Raw genomic sequence first — 22,904 nt, 5'->3', positions numbered from 1 at the left:
TTTACCATGTAAAGAAGACTATACTGCTTTAATACAAAGATTTATGAATTGGCTTTGAAACTTCTTTTTGTTTTTAAATGTTGATTTGTTTTGGGGGGGGAGAGGGAGAGAGAGAGAGAGAGAGGGAGAGACAGAGAGAGAGAGAGGGAGAGAGAGAGAGAGAGAGGGAGAGAATGAATCAGCGTGGGGCTTGATGTCTCAACTTTGAGACCATGACCTGAGGCAGAATCGGGAATTGGACACTCACTCAGCCAGGCGCCCCTGAAATTCCTTGAACAAGCTCTAACACAGAGCGCTACAGTTTAACAGTCAAACACTCAGTGGGGAGCTGGGCACATGCAGATTCTGAATCTCAGCTCTGCCCCTTCGAGCCGTGTAACCTTGGGAGAGTCCCTTAACCTCTCTGGGCTTCAGTTTCCTCAGCTACAAAGAGGGACTAGGAATAATCCCGTTTCATGTGGTTGCCTTGATGGTTAAACGGACTGAAGTACGTGCACGTAACGGAATAGTGCCTGGCACAAAGTAAGCACCATGCAAACATTAACGATCATTTTCTAGAACACTAGACTTGGGTATTTTCGGGTCTAGAGGGGTTTTTAGGGATCACCAAGTAGAACTCCTACGGAAACGGAAGTTCACTGACAGAAGGCTGTGACGCCCAGGGCCACCCAGAGAGCTGGGGTGAGCACCCCCACGGGCCCGACACAAGGCTCAGTGTCTCTCCTTATACTACACGTGCCCAGTGACTGTGGTCACTCGGCCAGACTCGGGTGGATCCGGCTCCTTCGGCTCTTGAATCCACGGTGCTACCTTGTATCAAGATCTGTAACGGATATGAGAGGGGGCAGAGCGTGGGACTGCGGGGGTTGGTCAGTACCTTATCTTCCATGATGGTGGCTACATCGGGCAGGCCCCTCACCACCTTGGCACGATCTGGAAGGGAAAAGAGAGACCCCCGGTGATGAATGCTTTCCTGCCAGCTGCTTCCCGGGATCAGGTTCCACAGTGTGGGGGTTTTATTTTTAAGCAATGTTTCTTTTCTCTATTTTCATCATTTCGGGTAGAAATCTTTAAGTCTGTATTACGTGTTTCTTTGCCTTCACAAACAGAAGATAGGGACACGCTGTGCTTCTGTTATTGACTTGAAGTCACCCTTATGACCGGTGGTGCCTGAAGGTGACAGTGAGGTGCCCCTCCCCCTCCAGAACTGGGGAGGAGGAACGGGCCGGGGTCACCTGATGAAGGTAACGTGTGTGGACTTGGTGGTGGCATCCTTGCTGCTCAGAGGCCAATTCACGTCCCTCTGGGGTTGGGGCTGTGTCCTGGGCTGCAGGAGGCCCCAGTGCCCCAACAGGCAGAACCAGCTTCGGCTTTAAGGCCGTCCCCTCCCCAGCCCTCACCCCTCACCCGGAAAGCCCGCCCAGCCTCCCTCCTGTCTATCCCTGCCTTTCAGGCCCCGGCTGCTGCACCTGCTCAGTCCACACCCACACATCAGGCGTCCGTGGACCCCTTATCCATCCATCTGTCGTCGTGTCCCTGCCGCCCACAGCCACACAGACCCCATAGGGAGTTGGGACCTCAGAGCCCTGCCAGGAGGCATGAACTCACGGGAAGCTGCCCCGAACTCAGACATGAAAATAACAGAAATACGACTGGACTTACTCTTCTCAATGATGGCCAAGGCTCTGAAAAACAGAAATGGGAAAAAGGCTTGAGTTCCATTTGATAAAGGACAAGCCTGCCCGGGGTGGGGGTGAGGGGGCGACGAGGGAAAGGCACAGCTGGCTGAGGCTCCCAGGAAGGGGTCCTGTACCCAGCTCGTGCCAGACCCCAAGGGGCCGATGGTTCACACAAGAGATGCAGGGGGCACTTACTTCAGCCTCTGGTGCTCAGCCAAGGCGTCGTCAAAAGCTGCCAGAAGGAAAGAGAGGGAGGTGGGGGTGGGGGGGAGCGTCAGAGCCTCAGTCCCTGTGACCTGCAGGTTACAGGGCTTAGCGCTGACTGTTCCTCCACCGTCTTCCCATCCCTGTGTTCTCTCGGGGCAGTGCCAGGATTGGGTGGTGAGATGGGAGTCCCCTGCCCCCAAAAGACCACAAGATTTTCTAAACAGGTTTCTCTGCAGACAGACGGATGGACAGCTCACCTTGTCCCGAGAGATCAGTTGAGAGCTGCCGGGTATCCTTCCCGGCGGCTATCTCCAGGGTGTATTTGCCCTTGTCTGAGTCCTTGGGGTCCAGGATGTGGAGCCAGATCTCATCCAGGGTGGTGCCAGCCCTCACCCGATCACCACTCTCCAGGCGTTTTTCTCTGGATATGCGGGCAAAGAAATGTTGAACACGGCTCAGCCCGTCAGTGCTGCCCTGCTCATCAGTGTTGGCTGGCTAGGGGTCTACAGGCACCCCCCCCCACCCCCTGCAAACTCCTCTCCTGGGGTTTTGTTTCCAGATCTGTGGGCTGACCATCCATCATTCATTCATTCATTCATTCAGCAAATTCATGGCACATCAACCATGTTCCAGTGCTGAGTCTATATTTGTGATGCGTCCTTCAGCCCGGGACCTTAAAGAAATGGGGCTCTGGGGTCAGTGATCCCCACGTCCTCCACCCCCGGGGATCACTTCCTCACCTCTTCATTTTCCTCAGCTTAAACCCTCCCAGCGTGTCTTCCCACCATCATCCTTCCCTAATCCTTAAAAACCATATCGACTCCTTCCCTTCTTTACTTGTATTTCATTCCTGGAGATGCCCGGTCCATGTCCTCAATGTTGTGTTGCAGAAGTGACACCTGTGGACCTGGTCACAGGGCTCAGAAACTCTGGCTAGGAAAGGAGCCCTTGGCTTTGACAAACTCATTTGACAAACTTGACCAAGTCAGTCTAGCCTTCTCCATAGGATGAGTGCAGCAATGTCTGCTCCACAAGGCTGAGGCATGCAAATGGTAAGCAGCACCGGGAAAATAATGCTCTCAAACTGTCTGCAGTCCCTTAGCTCCCGGCTGAGTTTCTGTGGGTAACTTACCCATCCTGCCTTCCGGCCCTGGCATGCAGTCCGTTGTCAGCCCCACACATCCCTCTGCCTGCACCTCTCCCCTCAGCCTGGCTGCCTGAGTTTGCTACGGCTGCAAAGACCCACAAAGGCGCCGTGACCCGCCCGACCATCTGGTCCTCCCTCATTCTGCATCCTTCCAAGATGCTTCTCTAAGACAATGATGCTTCTGTGGCCATGGATGTGCTAGAAAAATGGGTTTACCACCAGGGTTCCTACCTTCCTTGGGGAACCTCCCTTCTGTACCTTTCATTGCTCTTCCCTATCCCTGATTCTCTGTGGACAGCGTGACTAGTGAGAGACCCTGTCTCTGCCACCCCCGTGGGATTGGGCTCTGGGACAGATGCTGTCTGTCCTCCCCCACCCTCTACTCCCCCATCCCCAGAGCTGGGCTAGGGCTCCAGGGAAAGGCCAACTTACTTGTGGAACCAGGTGGTTTTCATGTACTGGATATTGTAGTACTTGACCTTGCTGAAGATCCGGATCCCCTCTTCGGTCCCCTGGATTTTCAGCGGGGTTGCAGAGAGGGCTGGGGAGGCAAAGGAGAAGGCCAAGGCCCTTTGGGCAGCACATCTGGGTGCCAGCCCGCTCCCCCCCTGCTCTACACGTGCGGCGGGGGAAATGCAGCATTGTGAGGAGGTACGAACTTCTACGTCGATCTTTGAGGTTGGAAACTAAACCCATGCCTGGCAGCCAAGGCTGGCTGGAGGTGCGTTGGAGGCTATTTGGCATCAGGACAGGGCTGAAAAAAGGGTGGCGGGGGGGCTTGCTTACCACCAATCCTGCCCAGCTCAGTGTAGATGGCATCCAGGGCTGGAGGGAGACAGAGAGATGGTCAGCTGACATAGGGTCCTTCGAGGGATGTGCCAGGGGTAGGCATGTCCCTGGGAAAGCCTGGTGGACCTCATGAACAGCTCAGGGTACAGGGAGCTCCACAGGATGTCCCCTCACTGGCTTGGGTCTGGGGCACTCACTGATTGATGGGACAGGGGGGCACCACAGATGGAGGACAAATAGGGCAGCCTGACAATTTTCTTGGAGGCTGAGTCAACCAGCCTGATGGTTGACTGAGCCTGGGGCTCGGTAGGGGGTGGAGGGGTGAACTCCGGCTTCGGATCTCGAAGCCTAGGCTCACTGCGGTATGCTGCAGAGAATCCGGATTTCGGTATCACAGACCAGGTCCCTGCCACCCGCCCGCTGTGCAGCCTTGGGCAGGTCCCTTAGCTTCTCTATTGCCCCAAGTGATATGGTGATCTCATAAATTTTACCCTACAGGTCGTATCACATCTTGTGGTTCTGTGTGATCCCTGGGTCCTCCTGGCCCATCTCTCACATTGCCAGCTCCTACCTTCACCTGTGAGGTCCAGTATGGTGTCATCCTCCCCTCGATTGTCAGAAACCGTTGCTCTATAAATTCCCTTGTCCTCTTTGGACAGCTGGAAAGAAGGATGAGAGCATGAGGGTATCGGCATAGGTTCTGGAAGGAGTGCCAATCAGCCTGGGCTCCAGGCCTGCCCCTAACTCTCGGTGTGATCGCAGGCAAAAACTCTTCTCCTCTCTGGGCCTCAGTTTACCCATCTGGAATGGGTGATCTCTAAGGCTTCTTCTACCTCTGGAGCTCTTTGATTCCAAGTTCAGGGCTGGTCTGGGCCGGGGGGCAGGTAGCAGGAGGTGGGGGGGAACTGAGGGCAGAAGCAGACACCCCACCTTTAGATTCACAGGCAGCTGCACCGAGAAGGACATGAGGACCTCTCTTTGCAGGGTTACCTGAGCTGCCCTGCTCCCTGGAGGCCCCGGCTGGAGGGACCCCTCTGCACTTCTCCAGAAGGAAGCGTGCTATCTTTTGGCCAGGACAAGGGGCTCCTTTCTGGCGCGTGCTCGTCAACCCCAAATGAAGCCCGAACTGACACTCAGCAAAGCAAGAGCCTGGGTTGCGCTCCTGAAGCAAGGTCCAGCTGTCACAAGTGACCTCTCCTTGCACAGCATCTCCTTCGGGCCCTGGGAGAACTATCTGCTTCCCTGTCCCCCCTCAAAGGGTCTCTCCCACTCCGACCATCTCTCCATAGTGTGTTTTGAGGCAGAATCCAAGGCAGAGACAACCCTTAACCTGGGGATTGGAGAGCTGAACCCCAACAGACCTCTCCTGCTTGGCTCCCTCCTCCCCCAGTGGAGGCTCCAAAGTCCCAGCCAAACCGGGGGCGGGGGTGGGGGTGGGGGTGATTGTGTCTTTGCACTTAACCCCTCGGAGCCTCCATTTACTCGCCTGTGAGATGGTGGCATAATCCTCGCCCTGGCCACGGGCTGTCGCTACAAAAGGCGGTAACTCTTTGGAAGCCAGAAAGCCAAAGATAATCCAAGCGATTATTACAACAAGCCTCACGAGCTACGAAGCGCCTACTTGCCCTGTGCCAGGAGCTTGCGCTGTGGCGACAAAGGCCGGTTGTGGCATCATCCCGGCCGGGATTTGGGGGAAGACCCTGAAGTCACTGTTCCCTTTCTGGTCAGCAAACTCACATTTGCTCCAGTCCTCCGTGGCACCCCGTGAGGCCGCAGAAACCAGCCGCAGGGCAGAGAAGCATCGAAGGTTTGAGCACAGGCCTTGTGTTTCCATCTCAACCAGGCCACCCACCCTCTGAAGGCCAAGTGGGCTGGAGAACTAAGCCTCAGGCCTGCTCTGCTCTGCCCAGACCCGCCTCACATAGCGATCGCCTTCCGGCCCTGAATCCTACACTCTTGGTCGGGGCAGGAACAAATCTTTGACTGAGCGTCCCTTCTGACCCATTCATGTTACAGACGAACGCTGAGCTCAGAGGACAATGACTAGCCTAAGGTCACACCGTTAGTGGCAGGGCCAGAAATGCAATCCAAACAAAAGGAAATATCTGTATTGCTGTTCCTGCCTTTACCTAAAATGTTTCTATTTTCCCCTCCATGGGCTTTTTTTTCCCTTGAGTTAATTTTGGTTCAAAAAATACTGTGTGAAATGTTATTTATCTTGATTACTGAGGTTTTAGTGCCCCCTTAAATTCTGTGCTCAAAGTGAGTGTCTCACTGGCCTCATCCTGGTCCCAGCCCCGCTCCTGACTCCGTGCCCAGTGCTCCTGGTGCTGCCTGGAGGGTGTGAGACCTGGGGTTGCACTTACCTCCTCGATGCACAGGATTCCCACTCCAGTCTGTGGGTCGTACTGACCGTCCGGTGTCTCTTTCTTCTGGAAGAACCACTGGAAGCAGGTTTCCTTCTTGGTGTTGGTTGCCTGAGGGAGGTAGGGAATGAAGAGACTCTCTCAGGCTTTCTCTTTTTAAGAACTCAACTCTTCAGATCTCTCTCTCTTTTTTTTCCTACAGACTTGCGTCTCCCTCACCCCCATACTCGCTCGTAGCTAATTCCTTCTTAGATCTCAACTATTCCTTCCTTCACACCGCATGTCCTCTGCTCGTTCCACATTCTGGATCTGATCTCTTCTCTACTCTATTTTTCCTTGTAAGCGTCTGTGCGTCTTACAGATCCTACCCTTCTCCAGGCATCTAAAGAGGCTGCAGGGTGCTGAGAAGGAGCACCACCCTTGGAGGCAGACTGCGTTAAAACCACGCTCCAGACTTCACCTCCTACCCCGTGGTCTTGAGCTGTTTCTCTACTTGTTCTCCGACCCACGCCTGTCTCACAGATGATTGTGAGGCAGATGGGTGCTGAGCACAGGGTCTGGCAAGGCTACTAACAAACATTAGGGAATCCCCCTCCATATATAGACCCCTCACTTGCTCCTGGCCCCCCTGGCCCCACAGAACCCCTTCCTGGAACAGCTGGGAGATCTAGCTGAAGGCTGATAGGACCTCCACTAATTTGGCTCCTTGGGCTCTTCCAGGGAGTAGCTCTGTTTTCTAGTTAAACTGGTCCTCCTGGGGCTACTTCTCCTTGGGATCAGCCAAGCACAGGAATTTGGGAAAGCGGGCAAGGACAGCCACCGGGCTGGGGGGGACGAGCCACATGCTCCCCGCACTGGGGGGGGGGGGGGCAGGGCTGGAGGCAGGGGCGGGGATTTGCCTTGCATGTCAGGAGCACTTGGCAGTCTTCCGTGACCTTCCACTGCAAGGGCTCCTCGAAATAGGGACCTGCGAGCACAAAACAAACACGCCCACCGTCAGAGCTCCAGGCTCCGCCAGGGCGCCACCTGGTGGTGAGATGGGGGGCAGCCCGCGGGGGAGGGGCAGCTAGAGACCACAGGTCCCTCAGATTCTGCCGCCACCAAGGCAAGGGACGGAGGTGAGGCAGGAGAGGTGCCTGGGGCGCCAAATTTAAGGAGGTGTCACTCTCAGGGTTGGGCTTGACCCTCAGGGGTGTTGCTCTGTGTCTTGTTCTTGCACCGGGACAGAGCTGCATTGAATTGCAGTGGCCCTCCCTCGGGGACCCAGTGGGGCTGAGGGACCTGTTAGCCCACCCGTCCCGCAGGTCCCTAGCAGGTCCCCAGCACTGTCCACTGGCTTGGCGGCCACGGCCTCTGAACTTCACCCCAGCACTTCTTACCCTGTTTTCTCTTCCAGTCTCTCCTCTTAGCGTCCGCTTTCCGCAGAAGTTTGTCAAAATCTGTGAACACATCGGGAAGAAGAGTTGTGAGCCGGGAGGAGCCTGGGGATGGACACAGGCCCCGGGGCTGAGAGCCCAGGTTGGGCGTGTGGGGCGGGCAGGGCGCGGCTGACCGTCATCCACCAGTGCCAGGGTGATCTGGTTTTTGGCTTTTCCATCCTGGAGCTGAGCAGTATAGGATCCTTTGTCATCCTCCGACAAGTTCTGGATGATCACTTCCACCAGGCCCTTCGCTCGGTCAAAATTGATTTTGCGGTTCTGGGGAGAATAAAGCCGGAGAATCTTTTTTGCCCTTTTCCTATCCCAGGGAATTTGTACTGTGGGACACAAATCAGGGCGTACCTGGATTTGAAGGGGTGGGGGGTGTGATATGTGCAGAGTTAGATGCCTTCAGAGACTGGGGAGGAGGCCCTGGGTAACTCTGCTTCTCCTATAGCCCTGGGCTGCGTCACACCGGCCCCCGGGAACACCCTGGGGCCCAGCGGGCACAGGAGAGTCTTGGGTACTTGAGTTAACTGCGATTAATAATAAGCCCAAACCCCCACTGTGCCACATTTTCTACAAATGCCCATACAAGTTTAAAGGATAATATAAAAAATGCCTGTGTGCTTGCTACCCAGAATTAACACTCATTTACATTTTGTCACGTTCTAACAGTTTTTAAAAGTTTTATTTTCCACATTTAGGACTGCCTTCTCTCTGGACTTATTTGTATGTATGATTTGAGGGAGCCATCTAGTTTTATTTTTTTTATAATTTTTTTTTAATGTCTATTTATGTTTTTGAGAGAGAAAGAGACAGAAGGTGAGTAGGGGAGAGGCAGAGAGAGAGGGAGACACAGAATCTGAAGCAGGCTCCAGGCTCTGAGCTGTCAGCACAGAGCCGGATGTGGGGCTCAAACTCACGGAGTGTGAGATCATGGCCTGAGCGGAAGTCGGACGCTTAACCACTGAGCCGCCCAGGTGCTTCCCCCGCCCTTTCTTCTAAGTTTATTTTGAGAGACAGCAAGTGCAAGCAGGGGAGGGGCAGACAGAGAGAGAAGCAGAAGCAGGCCCTGCGCACTGTAAGTGTAGAGTCCCATGCGGGGCTCGATCTCACGAATAGTTTTATTTTTCTGTAGGGACAACCGATAGTCCCAATGCCATGCACTCAAGAGGGCAGACTTTTTCACACTTCCTCTACCATGTGCCAAGGTCACTGTTAATCTTTGTGTAGAAGTTTCATGTCTATTTCCTCGTTTGCTTCTTCTGATCCCGGGACAACCAGCCCCGTTGTACCGATACAGAAACGGAGGCACAGAGAGGTGCACAGGCCTGCCCAAGGGCACACAGCCCACAGGTAGGAGTCCTGACATCCAGCCCTGAGCAGATTCTCCTCTGTCAGAACCAGTGCTCCTCTCTGTAACACATATTGTCTGATGCCCACTTTGCCATCTGAAAATGCAATTTGCAAACAACATGGCAGTATGATCGAATCTCTCCTGAGACTGAAATTGCCATGTTTGTAAAAACAGTTGAACGTGGGCAACTCATGCTTCAATCTAATACAATCTATCGACAGGCATGATTTTTTTTATACCACAACTGTAACGTGAAGAAGAAATAAAAATCATATGCATTTCAAAAGTAGATGCTCAGCGATAATCTGTCTTGTTGCACTGATTTATGATGAACTGGTTTGAATTTAAGAGAAGTTCGGTAAAGCAAAAAGATCAAAAGCCATTTTGTACAAAAAAGAACAGGAAAATGAACGAAAGAGTGTAGGGTCAGGTGGCTAACGGAGTAACTTGTCTATTCGGTGTATGTTAAAACTGCACAAATACTTTGTATCACAAAGTGAGGGTCTAGGTTCAGAGAACTGTAAGCGTGAATGTAGGTTTTTAATCTTAAGAATGTCTAGTAGGACAGTCAAAAGTTGTGTGTGTGTGGGGGGGGGGGATGGAGAGTCTTTATCCGTGGGAGTGTTTCTCGCACTGGCGGGCCCTAGCCACCAGGTGTCCCCACCCCCATCTCATTGCTGTGACCAAGCATGTGGCCGTTCCTGAAATGTCCACTAGGGGGTGCTGTTGGCCCCGCCAGACGCCGCGTCCGGACGGGACGACCGGGGGGGGGGGGGGGGGCACCTCCCCTAAGAAGTCTGAGCCCTCGGTTACCGGTGAGCTGAAGATCTCCTTCTCGTTGAAGATGAGATGCAGCTCAGCGGCGGGAGATAACTTTTCCACTTCCAGCCACAGGCGCACCTCTCCTTGCTCGAGGATGTCAACGTTCCAGCCAGAGATCAGCTTGATCACTGGAAGGCGGAGGACAAGAAGCGGGTGGGTGGGGCACCCGTCTCCCCTCTCCACTCCCGACCAGCCCCACCGTGAGCACACCCTGGCCATTTAACAGGCAAAGCGCTTCAAGAGTCTGAGGGCCACGCCGCTGGGATGAGGGTCCGGGGACGGTTTCCACATTCAGTCCCTCTAATGCAATTCATCTCAGAGAAGCGTCCCATCTCCCTAGGGATCTGAGGCCATGGTTCTCACCCTGGCCGGGCACTGGATCCCTGAGGATTTTTAAAAAGGTGAATGTCTGGGCTCCAGCCCCAGAGATTCTGATTTGTCTAGGGCACGGCCTGGACACTGGGGCTTTAAAAGTTATCAGGGTGACTCCCAGGTGCACCCAGGTGTGTGACCCCTGCTCTGGGGACCACACGCTGCTGCTAAGCAACGGAAGGGGGCGGAGGTTGAGATGATCCAAAGTCCACAGGACGGAAGAGCCAATTATAACAATTACAAGAGGACGAAGCCATCTACTCTGCCCTCCTTTGTATTCCCTTCCCGCCCTGCTGGCCGCCCTTTTCTCCTTTGCGGACCGCAGACTCCCCAGGCCTCTGACCCTGCAGCCCCGTGATGCTCCCATCCTCTGTCCCCTCTGCTGGGCCCCAGTCAGCTCTGCTCCAGACACCCCCGAGGGCCCAGCCTACCTGGGTTTCTGATCTCATGGCTCAACTTCTTCAGCTTGTTCAACTCTGGGACCGGGAGGCGCAAGGAGAAACAAAACAAAACAAGGAGAGTGAAGTGCCCGGGGCCAGTGGGTTCATGGGAGCCATCCTAGCATCCTGTGCTGGGTGAAAGTCCCAAGAGACCCCCCCCCCCACCTCCCCCCCCCCCCCGCCCCCCGGCCTGGAGTCACTCGCTACACAGGAGGTGAGGGTGAGGGACAGTGCTGTAGGCCGCCTGAGGCGTGCTACCTCTTCGGGGAAGTTTTACCCTGTGCCGGGCTCCGCGTGCCCTCACCCGTCCTCACACAGCGCTGTGGGGTGAGCACTACTGTCCCCTCTGACCGCTCCAGGCCCACTGGTGGCCGGGGTGGGGCCCACACTTCATTTTCCCTTGTAAGCCCCAGAGCCCTGAGTATGGTGAGTCTCGACTCATGGCAAAGTGAAAACAGAATAAAACGAAAACCAGAAACGTGGCTTTAGTCTGCAGACAGTCAGTCACCTGACTGTATCTGCATAACATTGTTTCTGCTGGGACAGCCCCGGGGATTATCATCTCCCTTTGCAGATGAGCCAACCGAGGTCCAGAGAGGCGACGTGGCTTGCTCCACATCAAGCAGCCGGCAGATTGTGGAAGTGGACTCGGAACCTGAGCCTGTGCGGCTTCTGCATCTTAACAAAATCAGAGGGCCTCACGAGCAAGCACTCAGCCGGGAAGATGGCGGCCCGTCGCCCCTCATACTCTGGGGACAGCGGAGCCGGAGTCTTGTCCATCAACAGCACTGGCTCCGGTTCTGTCTAAGCCATCAAACGTGGCTGACCCTTGAGACACAGCATCCCCTCTCTGGTTTGCCACAGTCCCCGCTGCTCCCTATTGCCCTGGTTCCTCAGACCAGCGGCCATTTGCAATTTGCCCTCACCCTGAGCTGTGGTATTTCTGGGGCGACAGAAGGAGGTGAAATAATTCTGGTTCCTTTGCTTTTTATCAAAAGTAGAAAAGGGAAAGAGAGACAAGAAGAACGTGAACTCCGCCGAGCAGGGGTTTTTGACTGTTGAGTTCGCAGTGCCCAGGACAGTGTCTGGAGTATGGCAGGTGCTCCATAGATACTTGTCAATGGACTGGCTGACTGAATGGGTGGGTGACGGCCTACTTCTCCGGAAATCGCTGCTTTATCAGTTTTTGTTGCTCCTTGCCAGCCTCTGGGGACATTTGTGTTCGGGACTCTTGATCTGGGCCTGTCTCTCTGGGGGAGGTGGCAGTGGGGCAGGGGCATTACCTTCCTCAGTCAGCGTGTGGCTGGCCGAGATGTCTTCGTCAGCATCGGTGACCACTACTGAGTAGGTGCCCAAATCCTCGAGGCCAGGCTCTTTCAGGATGACCTTGGACCTGGCGGAGAGAGGAGAGCAGAGACTCGGTGAGGAGCCTTGTGCCCTGGAGGCCTGAGAACTGCAGGCCCCGGCACCCCAGCCCCACCCCTGGCCACGCCTCCTTACACCCCCCCGGGGTACCCTGCCCAGGGTAGCTCTGGCCTGGCACCTTCAATGGCCCCGTTAGCCAGGCTCTCTGGCACAGGGTCTTCCTACTGGCCACACTGCCCTCTTGCCCCCCAGGGCTCAAGCCATCATCTGGACAGGGCCAAAGCCAGAGCTGCTGGGGGTGGGCGAGTGAGACATGGGGACGTTTGACCTCTGGTCCCAACCCCTCTTTTTACACATGAGGACGCTGAGCCCAGAGACCTTTTGAGAGCAAGCCGTTGGCACCCAGGCTAGAAACCATGTGCTTTGCGTCTCCTTGGCAGCACAACTCCTTGCAGAAGAATCTTTAGTGAATGTTGCCATTTTTGCCCTTAAATGCATCATCCCCTCATTTCTACCTAAGGTGGCAGCCGGCGTCCTTGGTGAGAGACCAAGCAGCCCCAGCCAGGCCCACTATCGTGAGTCCCCCCTCCTCCCCCACCAGTGGCCTTGCCCCTGAACTTCTCCCCACTCACCTGACAGCCTTTGGGACCTGTGGACTAGTTACACCGCCCCTCTGCCCTCACTTACTTGTTAGCTTTCTCCTCGACCTTGACCCGCTGGGGGTCTGGCGGGCCCTTGTAGTCCTTGGACCACTGAAACTCTGACGAGTCAGGGGCCTCGGGGGCTTCGAAAGCCAAGTAGATAAAGCCCTCTTCATCCACACCAACCTCGATCTCTCGGGCATCTGAGGGCAGGACCCAAGGCAGGGCACCAGACGTTGAGAAGCAATAAACCCAAGTCACTAGCCTTCCTGCTTAACCCTTTCCACGGCTGCCCATTTGCGCTCGAATAAAATGATAAACCCCAGTCTCCTTGCCCGGGTCTCCAAGGCCTTGTGTGATCAGCTCCCTCTCAGCTCTAATGTCATACCTCCTCAGAGAGGCCCTCCCTGACCACCCTGGCTAAAGTAAGCCCCGCCCCACCCCACCCCCCTGTTCATCTCCTTTACAGCACTTACCACCCCCTTAAGTCATCACCTTCGCATAATCCTTTCCTTGTTTACGTCCGGCCCCCTCCCCCATGCTAGGGCAGGGGCCCTGTGTCCCCAGTGCAGTGTGGGCATCACCAAATATTTGTGGAATGAACGGAGAATTGAAAGACTGGAAAAAGAACGTGGCTTATAGGCCGCAGAGATAAGTGATTCCGTCATGTGCTAGCTGCGTGACCGGACCGGTTAACTTCTGAGCCACGCCAGAGTCAGTTGTGAGTGGGGGCAATGATCCCTCGCCCAGGGGCCTGTTGGGAGGGCCGGGCCGTATGAGGACCTAGTGTAGCACCTGGTGTGTGTGGCAGGAGGGGACCTCGGGAGCTGTGGCTGCAAGAGAGACAAAGCCTCGTGTGGTATCTGGGATGGAGGTGGGTGTTAAATATCCACGAGGAGTTGTGGGAGTTTATGCATATGGCACGTGAAAGAATGGAAAACCCCATCGAATAGGAAGCAAACATATGTTTGTATCTTGGGGTCCCACAGAAATGAGCAGGAGTGGGGAGTGGGCGAGAAACAGGCAGAGAGGAAAGGTGGAGCCGGATGATGTGCAGGGTGGCGGTGGGAGGGGGGCCCTTCCTGCCGCACATCTGCATGCTCCTCCCGACCCTCCGCTCACCTCTGCCTGTCCCTGATGGCACAGCCCGGCCTCGGGGTGCCCGCGCCTCCCCCTGCCCTTACCTGGCTTGTCTTCCAGGAGTATGGGGTCGGTGGGCATGGATGGCTGTCCCGGACCCGCTGAATTCACGGCCTGAACCTGGAACCTGTACCTCTTTCCCGCTTGCAAGTCAGAGACCTGGGGGAGGTGGAGGGGTGGGCCAGAGTGAGCACTAAGGACAGCAAAGACTCGCCCTGGGGTGGGGGGCAGGCCAGGAGCACCCCACTCTCCTGAGTCCCAGTCTGCAGTGGGTTCCTGCACTGGGATTACCTCCCATGCCTGTGGCACGTGGAATTCTGCCCGCTTAACTCGTCACCCGCCTCAACAAGAAAGCACCCCATCTCTTTTGGGCCCTACACTTCCCCAACATTTCTTGAACGTGGCTACTCTTCTCCACGTCCCAGCCGTGGCCCTGATCGAGGCTTTATTTCTCCTCACCTGGATTAGTCCAACAGTTCCCCGAATGGTGTCCCTGACTCTAGATCCTTCTTCCCAGACTTCCCCTCTGCCAGTCCTTCCAAGATGCCGGTCTGATCATGCTTGGCATGCTTAGCGCAACATCTTCTTAATCTGGCCCTAGGCTTCTGTGTCTTCTGTGTTCTTGCCGTTCCGTGTGGCCCCTTCACTCCATGACTCCCTCCGGGTGCCCAGATTCACCTGATCGGTTTCCCGTTCCACGTCTTCCTGCCTTTGTCCTTGCTGAGCCCTGTGCCTGCAAAGCCCTCCCCTCGTTCTTGGTCTAGCCAATGCCAATTCATCCTTGACCACTCAGCTCAGCTCGGGCAGATTCGAGGACTCCAGGAAGGGTCTCTTACCTTCCTCCTTGGAACTCCCAGAATCCCTTTGGGCCTCCCCCTCAATCATACAACACACGGTAAGGTAACTGCTTGCTGCCCAAAGACCGCGGCTTATTTTGCTCTTTACGTCTAGGATCCGGTTCCAGACCGGGCACTAAGAAGGCACCAAGAGGTGTTCAGTAAACAGCCAACCACCCACAATGCAAAAATGGTGCCAAGTCACCAGGGCCTGCCCAGCCTGGCCTGGGCCAAGCTACGTGGGGAGGCAGAAGGACCGTCCCTCTCGTGTGGCTCTCTGGGACCAGCTGTTCAGAGCTGGCCGACTCTACTGCAGGGGGCCTGACCCCGTGGGGCAGAAACTGCAGAATCGCAGAGCATTCCACTGGCCAAGGCCTGTCCTCCCCGCTCGTTTCCGGTGGCCTTACGGTTATTGTTTCAAAATGAAAGGTTTTAACTGTTTTGATTCTAAAAGAAAGACACACTTGCTGGGAAAATATTAAAGCAATAGAGAAGAATGTAAAACGAAGGGTTAAGCTCTCCTGGCAGTCCCACCCCCACAGACGACCAGAAATAACAATTCCCCCCCCCCCCCAACAAATCTGGCTTTACTTTCCAGCGGAAGCCGATCCTCTATCTAACGCTGCACAAGGTTTCTTGGACGATGACAAGAGAAGTCCCTTTACACTGCCTCGCTTTGCCAGAGAATCCCCCTGGAAGGCTTCGCGAATCTGCACGCTGTCCTCGTGCTGGGACCATTGCTCATCTTCTCTGATGGTCCCAATTTTAGTATAGGTGCTGCCGAAGCGAGCACCAGAAATAACAGTTCTGTAACACTCCGTTTGGGCTTTGAAATGCACATAAACCATGTAGAAACAGGACAGGCACCACGTTTGTTGGCTTCGCATTCTTTCCACATTGTTCGGGGGCATCGTGAACGTGCCTTCCTCTCTCTTGGTGCTAACTGATGGGACGCTAATGTGTGGTCTTGAAAAGTGAGTTGGGGAAGACACATTCCTCCTTCCCCTAGAGCTCCAGAAAATAGAATCTAGTCTACATCACAGGACTATCCTCAAAAATGTTCCTCAAACACAGGCGGCCCCGGGGCGGGGGGGGGGGGGGGCGGGGACTTGGTGGCTGCAGAGATGGGCGCTGGGTGTGTGGAAACAGCCTCAGGGACCGGGACGTCTGGGATTCTGACGGATTGACTAAGGCAGTGATTTGCGCCCACTGAGAACGCTTCCTTGACACTTTGTTTTCTGGCCTGTCCAATATTGGCCAGTTGGTGGAAGTTCCAATGACCACCACAGGTGAATAAAACCAACGATTCTGCTAGATTTCTTATTTATCCAAAAAGTTTAGAGTTTGTTTCTCATTTAAATTAGGAAAATACTGGGGCGCCTGGGTGGCTCAGTCGGCTAGGCATCCCACTTTGGCTTAGGTCATGATCTTGCGGTCTGTGGGTTCGAGGCCTGCCTCGGGCTCTGTGCTGACAGCTCAGAAGCCTGGAGCCTGCTTTGGATGCCGTGTCTCCCTCTCTCCGCCCCTCCCCCACGGGCACTCTGTCTAAGAAAAATAAACATTAAAAAAAAAGAGAAATATATATCTATGTATATGTTCGTTAATGTGTAATATTATGTATATACATAGTATGTTATCGAACATATAAATATTCTACTTTGTATTCTGCTTTTCTTAGCCACAGATGATGGATCCATTTTCATGTCAGTACATACATGTAGGGACACCTCATTTTTTGTACTATTGTCACTCCTTAAACTATCATCGCCTTTCTACTACCTGGCGCAGCATTACGCTCTAAGGATACACTGATTGATTTAAGCAAACCCCCTACCGATGGACATTTAAGCTGTTTCCAACTTTTGCCTGGATAGGTCTTTGTGCGCTTGCTTAATTATTCCTCTGCAATCCAATCCCAGGGCAGAATTCCTGGCTCGAGGGAAAAGGCCTATCCAATGCTGACATACCTGGATGACTGTGAGTGAGGGTTTAGGGAGGAGTCTGCCCAGCTTGGAGCAGTTTAAGGCAACCGGCCAGCGGGTCAGACGGCCCACTTGCTGTGTGACCCTGGGTATGCCACTCCCCGTCTCTGGTCCTGTGCTGACATTAAGTGAGGGCAGTGATCCCTGAGGGTCATCCCAGCTCCAGTGTTCTGTAGTCCTGCTATGTTCAGTGGCAGGGAAGGCTCGGGGTGGGGCAGGGGGTGAAGGGGCAGGGGACTCACCCTCAGGTGGGTGCCAGAGATGCGGTCTGGGGTGACTGGCTGCCACTGTTCAGAGCCTTCTTCCTGGACACTGACGAGGTAGCCTGTGACCGGCCCAGCCCCGGTATAAAGCGGGGGCTCCCACTTCAGCATCAGGGAGGTGGCCCGCACCTCGAACGCCTGCACGTCATACGGGGGGCCTGTGGGAGGTGGGGTAGAGGAGGAGTCGGCCAGCCAGCCAGCTAGGCAGCGAGCCGGGCGGTCTGTCATCAACCTTGTCAATCTGGAAGCACCTGCTCTGGGCATAGTGGGGACCTGGTAGGACTTGGCTTCGAGACAAACTTGGTCTTGGTCTGGGCCTGAGAGAGCATTAACTTTTCAAAATGTGCTCAGCATCACTTCTTCCGGAAGCATCTACGATCTTCTCCCTCCCTATCCCAGGCAGCAGTAACCCTTCTAATGTCTTTGCTATTTCAGTGATTAGTGTAGGGGCTACGGCATGACCCCCAGAGTCAGATCCCCGGGGTTCGGGCCCCAGCTTCAGGCTTTGGGGCCTCTGCTCAAGTTCCTCAACCCCTATGTTCCTGTCTCCTCATCTATAAGATACAGATAATGATATTGTTCATAATTACTGTCTAAAGCATCACGCATACTAATTATCTACCATTTAGTTAAAAATAAAAACCAGCACTGAGCTGAGCAGCATGATGGAAGGTTGCGATCCTTCCTTCCTGGGGAGGAGGTGGGGGCTCATCTGAGAGAAAGTTAACGAGGTTGTGGGGAATGGCGTGCAGGGTGTCAGTCACCCTAACAGCGTGCTCCTGGGGTCTGACATTGGCCTGCGGCCAAAATCAGAGCTCAGATGGTGTGCTGAGCTAGGGGAGAGTTTATGCAGAGGGTGCAGAGCCAGTTGATGGCCAAGGTCAGGGGTCCTCTAAGGTAAGGTTAAGACTGTCTGTGTCAGAGATTATAGGGTTTGTTGGTGGAAGGGACCAGGGGTCTGAGGTCTGGGACCAACAGAGCAAGCATGGATGCACAGAAAGCTTGGTGACGCCCATCCCATCTACTGGTTGGATTTGGGGGAGGGGGTGAGGGCAGGTGCTGGGCTTCGGCATCTTTAGACCCCTCACCTGGTTGGGGCATCGTCCACTCTTTGCACTCAAACAGGTTGCTGGGCGCCGACAGCTCACCAACACCTGCCCAGTTTGCCGCCCGGGCACGGAACTCGTAGAAGTGGCCTTCACGAAGGTTACTGATCTTGAAGAGCAGAGACAGACAGTGAAAGCCAAGGCTGAGGCAAAAGGGAAAGGGGTGTGGCAGGGGCAGCGCGGAGGTCAGAGCAGGAAGTCCCTGGGGCCTTAAACAAGGTTGGTCAAGTGAGTCTGCATTTGAAAATTAGCCAGATTATTGAGTCCAGGGAACCTGAGGCCTTCTTGGCTTCAGGACCTCTAACAGTGACCTCTGGTCTCCACCGGCACAGGCCAGGACACGAGGCGGTGGCCACATTCCAGGCTTACCTTGCAGACCCGGGTGGGGATGGGCTGCTGGTTGACCGGGTGCCAGTCCAGCTCCTCTGAGTCGTGCTGGTCCAGGAAGTAGCCCAGGATCTTGCCGCCTCCACGACGCTTGGGGGGCTTCCACCCAATGACCATGTCATTTTTCCCACAGCTCAGGAGAGCGAAATCATATGGGGCAGATGGCGTGGCTACGGGGAGGAGGGAGGTGAGGACAGCCGCTTCCTTAGGGGCGGCCACATTGGGCAGTGGGGCCCGAGGGAGCCAACATGCGTCCTCCTGTGGATGCCCACCTTGCTTTGGGGTACTAATTTAGCCAACAGCATTTGCTGGTAATCCTGACTCCACTCCCTAGAAGGCAGCTGGGCCTCAGAGCTGGTGAGACCTTTGCCCCATGGCCTCAGGCCATTGTCATTTCCTCCCCAAAGGAAAGGCAGGGAGGTGCTCGGGGTCAGCTTTAGTTCCCCTCAGAGGACTTATGCCCCCTTGGTCTCTGGGACTGGACCCTCCAAGATGTGGTCGATAAGCCCCCACTCTCTGCCCCGCTCAGGGCTGCCCCCAGGAGACATGCAGACTGGACCTGCCCTTTGGACTTACCCAGAGCCTGCTTGACCCTGATGGGTTCGGTGGTCGCTGAGCTCTCACCTACCCCAGCCTCGCTGACTGAGCGGACACAAAACTCGTACTCTTTCCCTGTCCTCAGCCCAGGGACCGTAAACCTGGAAGAGAAATGTGTAAGCTTTCAGGGAGGGTCAAACAGCTTGCAGATGTCCCTGAACTTTCTAGAACAATCTTGTGGGCTAAGTGGCCACCAGAGGTAGGATTTGAGGTTTTGGGCCAGTTCTTTGTTTGTTTGTTTTAGTTTTTTAAAGTTTATTTTATTTTCTTAAAAAATTTTTTTCAATGTTCATTTTTGAGAGAGAGAGACAGAGTGAATGGGGGAAAGGCAGAGAGAGAGGGAGACACAGAAGCTAAAACAGTCTCCAGGCTCTGAGCTGTCAGCACAGAGCCTAACGCGGGGCTTGAACTCACAAACTGTGAGATCATGACCTGAGCCAAAGTCAGACGCTTGACTGAGTCATCCAGGTGCCCCTTAAGTATATTTTTTATTGATTTTGAGAGAGAGGCAGAGAGAGCGAGTGGGAGGGGGTAGAGAGAGAGGGAGAGAGACAATCCCAAATAGGCTCTGCACCGTTAGCACTGAGCCCAATGCAGGGCTCGAACCCATGGATCGTGAGATCACGACCTGAGCCGAAATCAAGAGTCGGACGCTTAACTTACTGAGCCACCCCGGCCCCCCTAGGGCCAGTTCATGCCTAAAGATTATTGCCTCTGCCTCCAGAGTGATGCCCGCACCCTGGATGGTGAGTTATTAAGATTTTTAAAGGTTGGAGGAAGGTGGTCAAAAGGTACAAACTTCCAGTTATAAAGTAAATCAGTACTCGGGATGGAATACACAATGTGGGGACCACAGTTATTACCACTGTGTGATATACAGGAAAGTTGTTAAGAGAGTAGGTCCTAAGAGTTCTCATCACAATGAGAAAAATGATTTTTCTTTTTACTGTGTCTATAGAAGATGATGGACGTTAACTAAGCCTATGGTGGTAATCATTTCATAACATACATAAATCAAACCACCATGCTATTTACCTTGAACTTACACAGACAGTCACATATGTCTGTTATCTCTCCATAAAACTGGGGAAAAAAAAAGACGTTAAAGGGTGTGGCTCTTCCAGAGTCCACCATTAAAATGCAGATATGCTGGGAAAGCTACCCCCCCGAAGGCCCAGGCAGCCAACCCCTGAACTGTGCTACCTGGTGTATGTCCAGGACTCTGGGCCTCGTCCTTGAAATACAGCAGTGGTTCATATTATCTGCATGGATTCTGTGATTCTAAAACACAGAATCCTTTCAAAGACCCAGAAAGAGACTTGTCATCCAGAGACATACATCCAGAGACACTCTGGTTTAGACAAAAATGCCCCTTCCTGATAAAACCCAAATGGCAGACCCCTTTTTTCTCTCTTTTCACTTATCGCCAGTTTCCTGTAGCAAATCTTGCTCTACAGGGAGCTTCTCTCAGCCAGCTGTCCCCGATGAGACCTGAGGACCTCAGTCAAGTGTTGACAGCTGACACAGCAGTAAGTTCCCTGCTCAGGGACATGCATGTCTCATGGGGAGCACACCTCAATGAGAGGGATGGAGCATGGAGGGGGGGATGTTGCTCAGGGAGCACCTGGCCAGGGGAGGCTGGGGGTGGCTCCCAGGACCAGCCCCTGCTGACAACAGATGGTGACCACGACAGCAATGATGGCAGCCACGCACACAGGTCTAGCCCTGGCTTTCCCTACAATCTACGTAACCGCAGGCTCTTGTCACAGCACCCTCAGAGGAAGGTACTGTTCTTACCCCTGTTTTGGAGGTACGGATGAAGTTGAATGTCGGAATGCGGAGGGGCCCTTACGGATCAAAGGGTCCAGTTTCTGCACTTTCCCGGTGGGGAGGGCCTCCCCCAGAAGGCAAGAGGAGAGCCAAGGGCACCCGGCCAATTAGAAACACGTCCTGGACCATAGCCCAGGCCTCCTGAGTCCCAGAGCAGAGCCTGCCCATTCGTTAGTCATCCGTTAGGACATTCAGACACGGAGCATACAATGAGCCGGGTTCTGTGGGGCCCGGCGGTATGGCAGACCGGACCCCCACAGTCCAGCGGGGCCCCCTTTATGCCATCATACAAGGCAGCACTCCTGGGCAGTGGTGGTTAGCCTCTTTCCAGCCATGACATATGTAACCGTCAGCACGCACACGTGTGATGAGTTCTCTGGACGTTCCAGAAGAGTGTGCCACCCCTCATGTGTGACGTGTGTCCCAGATGTGCCAATACCTTGAGTAACTCTCTCACCACCCTTGCCTCCCCTCAGGGAAGCACATCAAATGCAAGTTGAAGGAGAGATATTATTCTAGGGACAACCTGGTCACATTTGTCAAAATTTGTCAAAAATCTGATGATTCTCCCACTTGGGAAGTTTTAGCCATAACGAATTATGAGTGGCCCCTCACAGCTGACCACGAGATACCAAAGACTTGTGGGGGTTCCAGGTCCTGTCCCTTTTTCTGGTAAGATAATCAAGGGGCTGGTGGCCAAGGGGAGCCCAGCCAGGTGTGCTCAGGGCCCCCAGGCAGTCATCTGATGGAAAAGGAGGGGAGCCCCTGACCCCACAGAACCTCAAAACTGACAGAAGTCAGGAGCCCAGAAGCTTCGAGGTTCACTGCGACTGCCAGAACCAGGGCCACCGAGTGAGGAGGGAGCCTCCGCAGAGAGGAGAGTCTGGTCCTACCTGCCCAGATGACAGAGGAGGAACCCAGCCTCAGAAGAGCGAGTACCCATGCCCGAGCACCAGGCGAGTGAGGGGTGCGTGCAGAGTCCAAACCCAGGCCTCCCGGGCTGCACCCTCTGCCTCTCTCTTCTAAGCTCCCGGACAGACCAGACCCAGTCTGTCACCTCTGCAGGCAGCAAGCCCTCAGCCAGCGTTTGCTGAATAAGAGCCCATCCGGTCAAGTTCCAGTTTTCCACTACTAGCTAAGGGACTTTGGCAAGTTACTTAAGAGCTCTATGCCTCAGTTTCTTCATCTGCATAGTGATGAGAAAAACAACAGTCCTAAACTCAGAGCATTGCAGTTAGAATGAACTGACCTAATATAGGAAAAGAGCTTGGAATAGTGCCCAGCGCCCAGTGCCACATTGTGAAACGGCAGGTGCCACGGTCCTTATGGCCCCTCCTTGCAGGAAGGCTGGGGCAAACTCACTTGTTGCCCTGGATGGGTTTGTTGTTAACCGTTTGCCACTCAGATGATCCTGCCTCCCGGGAGTAGATGTAATAGCCCAGGAGCTCTGGGTGGCCTTTCACCGGGTCCCAGGTCAGGGACACAGAGGTCTGCGTGTCTCGGAACGCTTGAACTTGAGCTGGAGGAGGCAGAGTAGCTAAAAAACAGAAACGTGGGTGATGTGATGCTGCAGGGGAGGGGAGGGATGTGGGGAAAGGCTGGGAGGAGCCCCCACCACAATCAAGAGTGGCAGGGGGGTGGCAGTCATGCCCTGGGGCTTTGGGTATTCCCTCCTGGGCCCAGGGGCAGCCCCAGACTATTAGTCTCAAGTTCCCTCCCTCTTACCTCCGAACATCTCTGCTTCCTCATGAAAGCCTCCATTCATTAATCCTTAGTCTCTGTCCCCTCCCTCCCTCACCACTGTCTCTCTCTTTGGCGTGTGTGTGTGTGTGTGTGTGTGTGTGTGTTTTCTCATTTGGTATAACAATTTAACTTTTACAATACAAATGCTTTTTTTTCTTCCTCCCTTCCCTCCCCCTCTCCCTTCTTTTTCTCTCCTCGCCTTTTCTGAACTATACAGGAACTTTGCCCCTGACACTGCCTTCTGGTCCAGAGACTGCCCACATCTGATCACAAACCGCTCACTGGCCAGACTCTGAATCATGTCTATATGTTAACTGGGCCACGATTAAAGAAAAACACCACTTGTCCACCAATCCATCCATACTTGCTATGAGTGTGTGTGTGTGTGTGTGTGTGCGTGTGTGTATATATATA

At 54.2% G+C, this 22,904-nt stretch overlaps 1 protein-coding gene across 1 annotated transcript in view; it reads right to left on the bottom strand.

Annotated features, from left to right (window-relative positions):
• Positions 1–22,904, bottom strand: part of MYOM3 (myomesin 3) — a 45,305-nt gene that overhangs the window by 2,636 nt on the left and 19,765 nt on the right. The window contains exons 15-35 of the mRNA XM_049617835.1: positions 22,110–22,284; positions 18,897–19,018; positions 18,303–18,490; positions 17,916–18,042; positions 16,807–16,985; positions 13,791–13,905; positions 12,653–12,809; positions 11,884–11,993; positions 10,592–10,636; positions 9,780–9,916; positions 7,741–7,885; positions 7,568–7,627; positions 7,088–7,155; positions 6,189–6,299; positions 4,394–4,481; positions 3,820–3,858; positions 3,466–3,574; positions 2,144–2,307; positions 1,875–1,911; positions 1,663–1,685; positions 878–933 (exon numbers count right to left, since the gene is read on the bottom strand). Coding sequence (XP_049473792.1) covers positions 878–933; positions 1,663–1,685; positions 1,875–1,911; positions 2,144–2,307; positions 3,466–3,574; positions 3,820–3,858; positions 4,394–4,481; positions 6,189–6,299; positions 7,088–7,155; positions 7,568–7,627; positions 7,741–7,885; positions 9,780–9,916; positions 10,592–10,636; positions 11,884–11,993; positions 12,653–12,809; positions 13,791–13,905; positions 16,807–16,985; positions 17,916–18,042; positions 18,303–18,490; positions 18,897–19,018; positions 22,110–22,284 — 2,255 coding nt within the window. The remainder of the gene's footprint in view (positions 1–877; positions 934–1,662; positions 1,686–1,874; positions 1,912–2,143; positions 2,308–3,465; positions 3,575–3,819; positions 3,859–4,393; positions 4,482–6,188; positions 6,300–7,087; positions 7,156–7,567; positions 7,628–7,740; positions 7,886–9,779; positions 9,917–10,591; positions 10,637–11,883; positions 11,994–12,652; positions 12,810–13,790; positions 13,906–16,806; positions 16,986–17,915; positions 18,043–18,302; positions 18,491–18,896; positions 19,019–22,109; positions 22,285–22,904) is intronic.

This window comes from Panthera uncia, assembly GCF_023721935.1.
Source record: "Panthera uncia isolate 11264 chromosome C1 unlocalized genomic scaffold, Puncia_PCG_1.0 HiC_scaffold_4, whole genome shotgun sequence".
Lineage (NCBI taxonomy): Eukaryota > Metazoa > Chordata > Mammalia > Carnivora > Felidae > Panthera > Panthera uncia.
This window is presented reverse-complemented; position numbering and strand designations above follow the sequence as displayed.